The 13,991-nt window shown below is 33.0% G+C and overlaps 1 protein-coding gene across 5 annotated transcripts in view; it reads right to left on the bottom strand.

Annotated features, from left to right (window-relative positions):
* Positions 1-263: 263 nt before the first annotated feature.
* Positions 264-13,991, bottom strand: part of RASSF9 (Ras association domain family member 9) — a 37,257-nt gene continuing 23,529 nt past the window's right edge. For all 5 annotated transcript variants that reach the window (XM_022552422.3, XM_089921083.1, XM_089921082.1 and 2 more), the window contains one exon: positions 264-11,775. In XM_022552422.3, coding sequence (XP_022408130.1) covers positions 10,515-11,775 — 1,261 coding nt within the window. In that variant the 3' untranslated portion in view covers positions 264-10,514. The remainder of the gene's footprint in view (positions 11,776-13,991) is intronic.

The following is a 13,991-nucleotide window of genomic DNA, read 5'->3' on the forward strand; positions in this document are numbered from 1 at the left end:
TCTGGGTAAAAGTTTTAGAGAGGTTAGTTAACTGCTAACTCCTTCAAAATACAGGCGAACTGAGGAGAAAGCAGCAGCCAGGATGATTCATATATTTGACAATTGAACACTAATTGCCTAAGAAAACTATAATCAATCTTTTTTTTTTCCTTTCCCTGACTTGTGTGATCTTGTTCTACCCATCTAGGAAAATTCCACTGGCATATGCATAAAAACTCATTACTCACTTAGCATGGAGTAAGCATACACTCTTCAAGCCTCATTTAATTTGTGTCTACAAGGAATGATGAATGCTCAGCATGGGCTCTAATTATGATTTTAAGATAGTGGAGTAAAGCATAAAATAGTGACCACCCATGATCCTAGCTAATGGTGGTATTAAGTACAATAAGGTAGAGACAGAGACTTACAGAGCCAGTTTCAGCCAAGCTTCCATGGTGACTGAGGCCTACACAGAGTGCTTGTAAAAGTCTATTTGTAATGACACAGCACTGCATCAAGGCTTTAAAGTATTTAACTCTCATCACACCCTCTAACTGCATTATATACGGAAAGTTGCTTATTTATTTATGTGTGTATATGTGAAAAGCTGAAAGATTTTAGTTCAAAATAAGTAGATCATTTTATCTTTTTATAGTATTTTGGGATTCTTCATCCTGAATCATTATCATTGATATTTTGGTTATAATGTAATAGCCATGTAATTTTTTTCCTATACTATTTTTATCACTTGTATCTCCAAATATTAATTGCTAAAAAAATCTTTTTAAAAACTGTATCATCGAGATAGAGGTCAGAGCTGTTCTCTTTCCAGTTGTATCATAAACATCATCTAATTCCTCACGTGCCAAAGTTACAAATTGCCTTCTCTCTAGCTCAGCTTAAGTGAAGTAACATTAGAGGAAGATGGTCAGCAATCCCCTGCTTCCTTTGGAAACTGGGATCTTGATTATGTCTTTCTCGATGTTGTCTGTTATGAAATAATAGTTGTAAGGTAAAATGTACTATACATAGAATAATGCATATTTGCTCAATAATGTTTTTTGAGAAATAAAAGAAACACTTCATGTGATAGCATCTTTAGCCAAAAATTATATCACTTTCTTATTCTGTTATAACAGGAGTGTAGGTCTGTCTTCCTGTTAAGAGCTCCTAAATTGTTCTAAGTCACGAAGCATTAGAAATTATGACTCCTTCTTATGTATATAAAATGCGGGTTTTCATAAAAAGTATTTATGAACTTGATCTCTATCTTGAAAAAACAGAGAATGTAAACATTCTGCACCTCTCTTTTGTAATAACTTGATTCCTTAACAATTAAATATTACTGGAAATTAATTTTTCCTGAAAAGCAGTCAGATGTTTTTGACAAATCGTCATTTGGTGTCTGAGAGATAGTCTTCACGACACATAAGTTACTCACACCAACATCTCTTAACTTTGAAAATTCCATGGTCTATTCTAAGATTCTTGGAAATTTTTGCTCCCTTTAACTGTCTGTTCTGTGAATAGACAGTCCCTTCATAATTTGTCTCAATGACCAGATATGGTGCAACTTTATCTTATTTTTATTAAAATTTTGGTTGTTGCTTCAAATTCAGTATAAACATGTAGTTATTATATTTCATTTCATTGCTCTATTTCTGTCTTTTTCTTCCACACAAAAATTTTTAATTTTCATGCTGGATTGTAGTCAAGTATGTAAAGTGAATTTTTATGATGTAGCACAAACTGTATAAATAAATACATAGCTGAAATGGCAATGGGATGAATAGATAGACACTGTAAATAATCCCCAAAAACTCACAGCAAAAACTACAGCATAACCTACTCTTCAACCTGGTGGGCATTTAAATTTTTTGACAAATAAAATGATGCATACTTCTTTTATTACCCTTAGCATATTAAAAAGTAATAAGATCAAGAATATATTGTTATAATAATACTTGCTATAATAATAAAAGCCTACTTATGTCAAGTGCCATGCTAGGTATTTTTTTTAATTAATTTTTATTGGAGTATGGTGACTTTACAATGCATGCTAGGTATTTTTCATGCTACATCACTTATCCTTAAATTATTACAAAAAGTCAGATATTATTATCTCTGTTTTCTAGTTGAGGAAATTCAGGCATGAAATGCTTGAATAACTTAACTAAACTCATGTAGGAAAAAAGGCTGGAATCCAAATTGAACTGAATAGATCTGGCTTCTTGAATAAAAAGTGTCTTAGCTATTTTGTAGAAGAAATCATATTTAATTTAAGCCTGTAAAACACAACACTTTTGGATAGTTTATTATTCTTAATATGCAAGCCTACTTACTGGCCTGTTTGAGGAAAAAAGTATAAGACACATCAAAAATATCTGCAGTACTTATATGGCAACAGTAGTCCACACAATAGTCTAATTTCTTCTATCATTTTTGCCTCAGAATAAGCACTATTTAAAAAATGAGACAATAAGGCTTCTGTCCTTGGGCACCTGCCATCTCTGGAGCTAACTTTTAACAACTGTCTGTTTCCAGATTTCCTTTGGCTTCTGACCCTAGAACTGTTTCTGTCTTTCCCAAGCCAGTGACCTCTCTTGGTCATTTTGAGAATTCTTGCACTTCACATCCTTTCATTTTTGCTTGGTAAAGCCTTCAGTTACTCACCATCTCTGTTAGAATTAATAAACTGCAATTGAATGTCATTGCTTTGGAAACATTCAGGTAGCTATTTTAAAGCACAAAAGTTGCCATCTAGACCTCCTCAGTCAAATTCTCCAGGGTGAAATTTAGGAATCTCTATTTTTAACAAGAACTCTTTGTGATTCTGTTGTGGAGACAGCTTTGGGAATTACTGCAGAAAGCTTCATGGCTCAGAATGGCCAAAAAAGTTAAATTTCCAACCCAGGGCATGTTCCTCCCTAGTTTGACCTACTTTTGAATTATAAATCCCGGTTAGCATTACCACCCTTCATCCCGGGAAATTGCTGTTCCTCTCAATATTTGACATTTGTCATGTTATAATCCTTTGGAAGATGACCTCAGGAGTGAGTGGTGTGGGTGAATGCTGAAAAGGGGATATATAGCCTTCCTGTCCATCTTTGAGCTCTTTCCCCTTAAGGTAATTTATCTTTTCTGTCAATACTTGAAAAGCAAAAAAATTATTGGCAATCACTGTGTCAGATAGCTGCACTTACTAGAGGAGTGATTCATGAAACTCGTATACATAAAATGTAACGCTAATAAGCTTTTCAAAATCTTAGTTTCAGTTCTGAAATGGTATAAAACTTTCTCCACTGTCTTGTGTGGAGTATGACGAATGCTACTTAGAGTGAAAAATAAACTTTAAAAATAGGATTCAGAATGGAAAAACCTTACCTTGAATATACATCTGTATAAGTGCCAGTGTATTTGTGCTGAGTGATAGACAGTTATGATATAATCTTTCCAAGATATTTAAATTATACAATGGAAATAATTAATTTATAGAAAGGGAAAGAAGTAGTGTTCATTTTGAATATAGTATGTAAGCGTATTTTACTCAAGGATAGAAGTTTCACTTTTTTTCATTACTTACAATAATAGTTAACATTTACAGAACAACTTTCATGTTCAGGGAACTGTGCTAGCCCTTTGGGTTATGAATCTGATTTTACTAACACTTTTTTTTGGTGAATACTAGGTGCTAATCTCTATTAGACACTAGAGCAATATAAAAATAAATAATACAGGCTCTTTTCCTCTCCATCTCTATGTCCAGCATAGTTTTTCTGTTCTGGAAACACAAATGATGTTCTTTTTTCCTGGCCATATATTGTTTAGCTAATGTAACCATGACTTTTTTGTCTATCAGGACTGGTACTAACAGCCCTACAGCCCTGCCCTGACTAATTTGGAAAGAAATGATAAGAGTGAAAATGTTGGGAGAGGCAGAGTTTTGAGTTTTAACTCCTCTTTTGTCAGTTAGTGGGCTACTTTAATTTAACCTTGTGTAGACTCTGCCAGAGATAAAAAAGAGAATAGAGCCAAGAACAATAAATGTATATCTAACATGTGTTGTGCATGTACCAAATCCATTGAATACATTACCTTACATAACTTAACCTAGCTTAAAAAAAAACCTTAAGGATTATCTAATTTATTTTTTAACTTTTCTTTTTCTTAAAGCTTTTAATTTGTTATTAGCCCTAAAACTATGATAAATATCATAGTTTGTGTGTGTTTTCACAAAACTTTGCATTTGTTTTTTCACAAACTTTGGAATATATATTTTTTAAATTATTTTATAGGTAGGTATCTGACATCCTGGGATTCAAATGGTTTGCTTACAGCACTCAGGCTTTCTGTTCCCAGTTGGCTGACCTTGTCATTACTCATCACTCTAGCTGTTTGGTGTTCATGAAGGTCTCTGGAAAGCCTCAGCAAAGAAATGAGTCAGGGGGTATTCTATTTTATACAAAAAACATTTTTAATGTGTTTAAATTATAAATATTATATATATATATGTATTATATATACATATATATATATGAAGCATATTGTGCCCCAAATTATCACTTTAATATAAAAACCCAGCAAAAATTATGCATCTCCATTTTTATACGATTTGCTTTCTGGTATGCATGGGTTTTTTTAAAACAGGGTTGGTCTATATACATTTTTAATTCCTTTCTTTTAAACTAGAATTTCACTGTTGTATGGTCTTATAAACATCAGAATTAATATTTATAAATTTCTCACACAAATAATACCTCAGAATTTACCTAATAATTTGTCTATTATTGGACTTTTAAATTGTTATTATTCATAAAACTATAAAACCTAAATGCATATGTGTTTTCCTAACTTTTGGAATACTTTCTTGCCATTTATTATGAACAACAGGAGTACTGACTGAAAGCTGTGAATAATTGAGAGTTGTTGATAGATACCAATATTCGCAAGTTACTTTCCAATGTTAGTTATCGCAATTGCCTTAAGTAAATCTAGGTGACTAGCAGGCCATTTCATTTACAGTTGACCCTTGAACAACACGTGGGTCAGGAGCACGGACCCCCAAAAGTTGAAAAATCTGTGTATAACCTCACAGTCTGCTCTCTGCTATCCACAGTTCCATATCCTCTGATTCAACCAACCGTGGACCATGTAGTACTGCAGTACATATTTAATGAAAAAAATCTGCATGTAAGTGTAGTGGACCTGTGCAGTTCAAACCAGTGTTGGTCAAGAGTCAACTGTATTCTACTTCCAAAGTGAGAAGTTCTTCAGTAATCTGAGTGGTGGGACCCGTACGTGGTAATAGCACAAAGTCTAATAAAATACACAGCCAAATCAATGGAATGGTATAGGAAGTCCAGAAATAGACCCCAAATACATACCAGAGATTGGTTCACCAAAGAAAGGTGGGACAAATTTATTTGGTAAGTGATGTGGGATAACTGGTAACTATCAAAAAAAACTCTTTCTACTTCTGAACATTGTAACAAACTGAATTTCAGATAGTTCAAATATTTAAAAGTAAAACATAAAATATAGTATAAAAAAGACATGATAGAAACTTATTTTTAAAATTACTTATCACGCAATGGAAAGGCCTTTTTAAGAATAACCAAAAACAAGAAAAAAACCCTCATGTGTTATTAATGAGAAAAATCCATAAATTCAAATTCAAAAACATTTTTGCATTCAAATAAAATAAAAAAGACAAACAGCACACACCGTGGGAGGGAGGAGTACATTTCCAACTCAGTTCTTAAAGAGTTAATTTCCATAAAGAATAACCAGCAATGTTTGTTAAATTTTAAAAAAATCCATTTGTCACTCTTTGACACATTTCTACATCTAGTAATCTAGCCTCACAGAAATGCATTGATGGGATAATAGTAAATGATTGTTTATAATAGTAAATGATTGGGAGACACAGAAATGCCCATCAAAAGAGGAGTGGTGAAATAAAATTATGATAATTGATATAGTGAAATTCCCTGCTGCCATCAAACAGAATAAGGAATCTCTACATGAATGATGTAGGAATATATATGTATAGATCTGTATATGCATAGATTATCTCTAGAACAATAAATAACAGTGATATTTCTGAGGAGGATATCTGGGTAATTAGGCCATGGGACAGAAGGGAGACTTACTTTTCATGGTGCACATTTTTTGAGTAGTTTGAGTTATAGTAATAATAATTTGAATATCATGTGTCTATTTTACTTGAAAATAAATTCAGTGGTATTACACATGCATTATATATACATATGAAATGTAAGGAAAGACTTAGTCTTTTGTAAAAAGGTGTCTGATATTTCTATTTAGGAAAAATATAATATTTAAGTTGCTTTTTTTAAAATATGAAGGTAATCATTTAGTTTTTCACTTCCTGATATGGAACTATTAATTATGAAACCTACAAATTGTGATTCTCAATTCCAACAATTGTTGAAAACACAAATTAATGCTAGATTAACAAAATGACTATTGTATGTTTTCTCTCACTATTGAGATACACTGGCTAAGAAAATAGTGTTAACTTATTTCTATGTGTCATTACTGAACATTATATACAGTCTTTTAATAGAGTAATTTCATGGTCATTTATAGAAGGAGCAAATGAGTTTCCTTAATTTTCAAATGATTTAGTTATCAAAGACAGTCATAATTAAAGGCCTATTTTGAGAAATAAGGGTAGTGACAAACTGAATAATAGCAAGTAAGATTTACACTTGAGTATTTTTACATTAAAATGGATTTCATTCTAGAAAGCAACATACCAGGCCATAAAACCAGCTATCCAATGTAAAAGTGAGGACATACTTTCATGACAGATTGAAACAAATATGTATGAAACCTAACAAAAAGTTTTGTTAGATCTTTTTTGTCATATATATTGTCATGAAACAATATCTGATCTTAATTTGTGTGAGTTAGCTCAGCAATTATATAATTTCAAGTGATACAAAATTTATTTTTAATATAGCCAAGTAACACACCCAGAAAAACAAACAATATCTCATGAAAGAATACAACCATTCCTTTTATTATTCTGGATCAGTTACACTTGAAGAAATTATTTGTACTTTATATTTGTCATATCAGGTTATTAAACCAATCAGGTAGTATGAAATGAAATAGCCTAATATTTAAAAGAAATCTATGTTAAAAGGTTTTCCTTTGTCACTAGAAAAATATTTTAAATCAAACAATAATCCTACTTAGAAAAATTATGAAATGCAGCCACAGAAATATATTTTGTCATGTACAATAGGTGTTTAAATAAATATAAAAATAAAATTTCAATGGATTAGAATAGCTTCTGCACGCTGAGAGGCCATTTATGTTTTTAATTAAAAAGAAAATAAAATAGATATTTTTAAAAGAGACTTTGAAGTTATTTTGTGTGTCTACCACTTAAAATCTAGTTCTATAAAATATAATTTTTCTTACATGCAAGGGATGCAGAGGAAAATACCATAATTTAACCATTGAGGGGCTTTAAAAAAAGACAATATTTCCATTGTTTTAAATCAGTAACTCTGTGAATTAAAAGTAAAATAGAAAATTGACACTACCTTAAAATTTTTTCATAATAACCCTAAGATTTAGTGCTTTCCCCAAAGAATATATAAGTAGAATTACTGTTAATATTTTGTCTTCTAAAGTGCATATTTCTGTATAAAATGCACAAGCATCATTTACCATGTATGGAAATAACTTTTTTAACAGGTTACAATCTTCTAAAATTTAGCAATTCAATTCCAAAACTGAGTAGGGGCAAAGAGGTTGTTGTAGGGAATAAGGTCAACAAGATAGAAGACAAAGTAATACAATCAAAAATACATTGGGGGAGGGAAGTTAGATAAGTACATAAATAAACATAAGCTAAGCTAGAATATAAATGTTCCTCTATGAAAAATACACTGAAATATTTGTGGGTTCAGAGATTTACAACAGGTTGAATGGAACAATATATGCTTTATAGAAGAGATAACATGTTAAAAACCTGAAATGGGTGGGATTTCAGTGTATAGCAGATGGAGGAAAAAGACATTGCAAGTGGGAGGATGAACAAGGCACAGTCAATGAAAATCTGTCTTGTTATAAGAAAGATTAGTCAGCTTTGGTTTGCTACTTCTAGCTGCATATAGCAATTTCATAGTTAACCTGTCAGGTTACTCAAGAATTTATAAACATTTTATTTTAAAGCCTCTATAAATAATTAAAACATTAAGGTTTCTATCAAGTTATAAATTCATAATATAAATTCTCACTTAATTTGATAAAGAACAGCTCAGTATCCAGAGATGAGTGCATCGTATTTTAGTATTTTTATTTGTATTATTACTCTAAATTAGAGATTCACCATGGTAACTGATGATTTAATATTGTAATGAATCAAAAGCACAAATACATTTGTATATAACTAAAGAACAAATAGAAATTCTAATGTGAATTTAAAACTTGATGGTCTTGCTTTCTGACAAGAGTTTTTAACATTATCTACTCTAAAAATATAGAATTGGCCCCTAGAATGCATCACTGTGCTTAACTGTATAAAGGCAGACATTAATGCAGTTTCTAAAATGAAATTATCTGTCTAGTCCTGTTTCTTATCAGAACCTCTTTTGAATTCAGATAATTAATCAAATTATATAGCAGATAACAATGTTCTTTTCATTATTTTCTCACTAAAGAGTAATACAAAGAGATTACTTTCACTTTAGAAAAACATTACGATTGGTTTATCTTTGATGATGATCTTCTGAGTTTAATCCCCAGTAGTGAACAATAAATATCTCAATAGCTTACCATAGTGCTGAATGATTTAATGGGATATTAGGCAAATAAACTTCCCTTTCTCAGATGACTATTCAATTCCCTTCTTATTTCTTTTAAATTAAACCCATGTTAGTGTTATTACTTACTGTTTATCACCTTAGTTTCCCTAGAATGGAAATTCCTACTTTTCTTACCATCCAACTTCAAATGAGGCCTTCAGCAATATCTTGGCATGAAAAATAATAACATTAGATGTTCTCCAAAAGTGAAATATTAAGAAAGTTCTAAATATCTTCCCAAAGATAGGTGAAATCTGGGGGATGGAGAAGTTTTAAAATAGATTAGGAAACTGAGTTAAAACATACACTACAGTAAACATAAGGCTAAAAGGGAAGAAATGAGAAATACTGGGAATCTTAACCAATATCCACATATTAAAACTAAGTAAAATAATATTTCTACTTACATGTGCACTGACATATGGGAAAGGTGTTAGCTAAAGAAAAAATAAACTGCAGCTGTATTCATTGAACAGTACAATAAAACAAACTGTTTTCAATATGATATCTGTTCAATAGCAAGAAATAAAGAAGGGAAAGAAGCAGGAGAGAAGAGAGAGAAAGAGAAAGGAACTTCCTAACTAAAAATGAAGCAAAACCAAGCCTCTTCTGGCACTGTAATGACTGTCAGTCAAGATAGGATCTAAATAATCTATTCAATTTGTTGAATATTTACTACCACGCTTGAGGGTGGGGTAGAGAGTAGAGCTAGCACTTTTTTTTTTTTCAGTTTGCACCTTAGATGAAGTACGACAAAGATAATCTGAATTATAGTGTAGCAGAATAAAAGATTTTTGTCCATATTAGGTCCTATCTATATGTTCAGAGACAAAATGCTAATATTAATACTTATGGCACATAGAACTCTATTTTACCCACACGAAGGACCCCAAGTTGCATCCCTTCAACCTTTGTAGATAAGGTATAATCTAACAGGACTAGGACCCTGTGATTTTCTCTGTAACCCACGCCATATCTCATTCAAGGAATGAAACTGCACAGACCATTGGTCTGACCAAAGTTTTGCATATCAGAGAGAGAAAGCACATACATATCCCTTAATAATTTTAGGCTTCTATACTCCTCTCTGATCCACTGCTGGTATTTGTACATGTCCCAATAGCAACCCTTCCCACTTCCTGTCATCTAGGCCTAACAGGTAGAGGGGTTCAGGAAGTAACAGAGATGATACACATTCTAAATATCAATGAAAAGAATCAGAATTTGAATTAATACAGTTACAATATAGTAGCTGTCATGTACTTTACAGATTATAAAATTCCAATGATACATTGTTGAAAAATATATAACAGTACATTTTAATTTTACTTGTTCATGTGTATAGTTTCAATATATTGACTAATATCAAGAATTAGTTTGCAGTTTGAATAAATCATTTCTCACAGAAGCTATGAGATGATAATTCCCATCAAATTATTTCTCTGTTATATACCTGCAAGCTATTTGTGCTGCATTCTTAATAAAGAGTTCATTGTTTGAACTTGCAATAATTAGGTCACACTGGAACTCTTAAATCAAAAACAAACTTACAAAATTCTCTAGTTTTTATTAACTACCGAACACTTTAACATGATTTACATTTTTTTGCAGAATGGAATATTTAACGTTTCCTACTAAATTAAACAAACGCTAACATTAAAGTAGGTCAGACAGAAGCCATTCAAATTATGTTGACAACAGCACCATATCTCCTACAGTTGTTTCTGAGTCCTGACTGTGGTTAGAGCTGATACCAGTGTCCGAGTCTGTGTCATTTGAATACATGTTAAATACTCTTTGAGTAAAAGGAGGAACCTCCCCACTGCTGGTAGGGACCTCAGATTCCTTTCCTCTGTTTTCTTTTAGCTGGCATTCATCTTTGTTGCTAATATGAAGGGAATTGAACTCCTTGGCCAGGAGCTCATATTCTTTAGCTTTCATCTGAAGCAATGAGTCACTGTATTTAATCTCTTTCTGGATGCCACTCAAGTAAGAGTGGATTTTCAAACCAGCTTTCATGCTTTTCTCCAAATCACACTTAACACTTTCTAAATTAGAGCCTTCAAGTTCACTTGCAGCTGCCCCTTCTGCATCTTCATTTATCTCTGTGCAAATACTTTTTACCTCTTGTTCTATTTCGGCAGAGAGCTTATCAATGAGCTTTCTATAATATGTTAGTCGTTCCTCCAGCTGTACAATTCCATCACTTTCTCTCAGGTCCTCCAGAATCTGGTTTTCATCATACTCCAAGCCTAGTTTTTGCTCAACTTCACCGAAACTGGGCATCAAATATGCATCCTGGACATAATTTTCTCCATCATTTTCTACCCGGTTGAGGTGGAATTTAGCTTCACACTTTTCAATTTCCAGATCCAGCTCTTTCATTCTCTTGACTTGTTGATGAATAGTGTGATCCTGGGAAATAATCAGATGAACTAATGTCTCCATACTATCTCGCTCTTGGGAAACTGTGTCCTGCTTAATTTTAGCCAGTTTCCGGAAAGTTTTTCTGACTATTCTCTTTTGCTTATCTGGTGGTAACGTCTTCATGTAATTTGCTGGGCTGAGCTCCCACAGTTTTTCTGTGTTTTGCATTAATTTGGCTTCAGCTGTCCGCCACAAGGGAGCTGGAAGAAAAGCATCTGCTTTAACCAAAACAAACTGCATATTAGGCTGCTCATCCCCCCATGCTTTCCAAAGCTTCAGGATTCTTGTTAGTGGGGGAAGAACCCGTTCAGAGCCTCTCCACTTTTCTATGATGCAGTAATCACTGGGCTTCCCCAGAAGAAATCGTTTCTCTCCAAATGTAGTCTCGTGTTCCTCAAGCAAAGCCTGGATGATGTCAGCAGAGGTGGTGCGTTTGGTTAGCCCACAGACAATCTTCTCTTCTTGGCAAACCCAAACCACAATTTCTTTCTCTTCTGAATCCATGTCTTTAGTTGGAGATCTGAAAGAAAAACAAAGTACATTATATTACTGTCATCACCTGTGTATACTCAGAAAGATGATTTAACTTTAATACCCTTTCTAGATTTTACCATTAATGAGAGATGCATTTTGAGGTTGAGACTACATAAGAATCAGAAGTTTTATGGCAAGAAAAAAAAGTTAAGACCATGAAAGATATCTTAATTTCCTTTTTAATTCCTAGTGGGCTCTGGAAAGAGCAAATTGTCATCAAAGACAACAGAGGCTATTTTATCTTTAGAAGTCAGCCACAATATAACTACAGTTAGAACTGGCAGAGTTAAGACAAGAATCAAAGTGGAGATTAATGAGAAGTAGAATAAGACTGTTTTGCTGGAGCCTTAGGACTGGGGAATAACCATGGAAGCATAAGTAGGATGTTATTAAAGTCATAGAGCTGAAAATAGTCCATTACTGAAATTAGTGATTATTTAATTCTACGAGTATTTATTGTATGCCAACCATGTGCCAGACATATCAGAAGATGCTAAACATACAGCAATAAGCAAGGGAGACAAGGACACAGACATAAATGTGTAATTAATATAATATCAGATAGTGGCAAATGCTAGGAAGAAAATTAAACTGAATGAAGGGACAGAGAATTACTTAAGGAGAGGTCTAGTTTATTTAAAGAGCTTAGGAGAGACTTCTCTAAGAAGGTGACGTTTGAATAGGAACATAAATTCACACAGTTAGCAGTGACGCAAGTGAAGATTCAACCCAAGGAAGAAAGCTGGCTCCAGAGTATATTTCTAACAGATACACTATAAAAACAAGTTTACAAGTTTGATGGTTTAGACGTGTGGATTAAATTGGAAAAACATCATTAACTACTTCTAAAAGAGGAACTTCATAACATAAATTCGCTTTTGATAGCAATGGAACCATAGCACCTCATTAGAGCACCCAACTGGTCAAGGAAGGACTTTTCCCAATGGTCGGCCATGGAGAAAAGTATGTGGAAATGTGTTACCTTCTGTGCCTTTTTCTTATTAATCTTGTTCCTGCTTCGATGCAGTAATAAAGGATTTTGACTGGCCTGGATGCCTCCCTTAGCTGACAAAACTCTCATGTATCTAAAAGCCCTACTGCTGTCTCCTTAGAGTAATTCCTACGTCCTGTTCCATTTTCTGGCTCGGGAAACATCAGTTCTGGGTCTGTAGCTAAGGATGACACATGAGTTATAAAGGCTTCAGCTCTACACTGCAGCTGTGAAGACTGGGAAGCAGGGATCAGGGAGTCCTTATGTATACTAGAATAATAATAAGGACCTACATGACAATTCCCCAATACTTCCAGGATCCCCGCTCTAATTGGGATTCTCTTGTTTAGGAAGGAGCAAGTTCTTATATATTACAGCTTCCACTAGAGATCTGCTAGTTTTCAGCTCATGTGGATTATGTAACACTGACAGTCATTATGCACAATCAAGAAAGATATTATTATTTCCATATGACATATGAGAAAATTAGTGCCTTTATTAATAGCCTCACAGTCCAACTGGTTCCAAACCCCTTTTTTAAAAAAGTCTACTCTAAACGTCCTTGTATTTTCTTGAGTCAGTTATTTTCTAAATATTTTGAGGAATTTTTACAACCATCATTCAAACCAGATAATTTTCAAAAACTTCTGCCACTTGACTGAGCATGTTTAAAAGTAATGACCATTCTTTATTGAATGTAGGCAATAAATCTTCCATACCTAGTATAAACTTCATCATGTTTAATTCTACTTTGTAGCAGGCTTAGGATTTTGAAAACTGTGTTTATTTTATAGTATGGTTCCAATTGAGTTTTTATTCATTCATTCATTTGACAAATATTTGCCAAGCACCTCCTCTGTGTTTGACACTGTCATGGAAATGTGGATCATAGAAAGACTTGTATGATTTATTAGACAGTATCCCTGGCTAATTGTGGGAAACACTGCTTGGGTTGGGAAGGAAACACTTACGTGTCAGTTCTAATGCTGTTTCTTATTACATCAGCAGTTCCTAAATGTTAGACTGATGACCCCTGGTATTATTTCATTAAAAAAATTAGAAATATATAAAAGATGCAAAATAAATATTAAAAATAAACCAATTTAGGAATCTTATAGAATCACTACTTTTTCAAAATAATTGTTTTCATTTGGTCCCAGATCCATGTAAACCTAGTCATCTGATATAAGTAAGGAATTTAATTCTAGAGC

The sequence above is a fragment of the Delphinapterus leucas genome, chromosome 11, assembly GCF_059928025.1.
Source record: "Delphinapterus leucas isolate spDelLeu-1000000601 "Yukka" chromosome 11, BTC_Dleu_Yukka2, whole genome shotgun sequence".
NCBI classification, from domain to species: domain Eukaryota; kingdom Metazoa; phylum Chordata; class Mammalia; order Artiodactyla; family Monodontidae; genus Delphinapterus; species Delphinapterus leucas.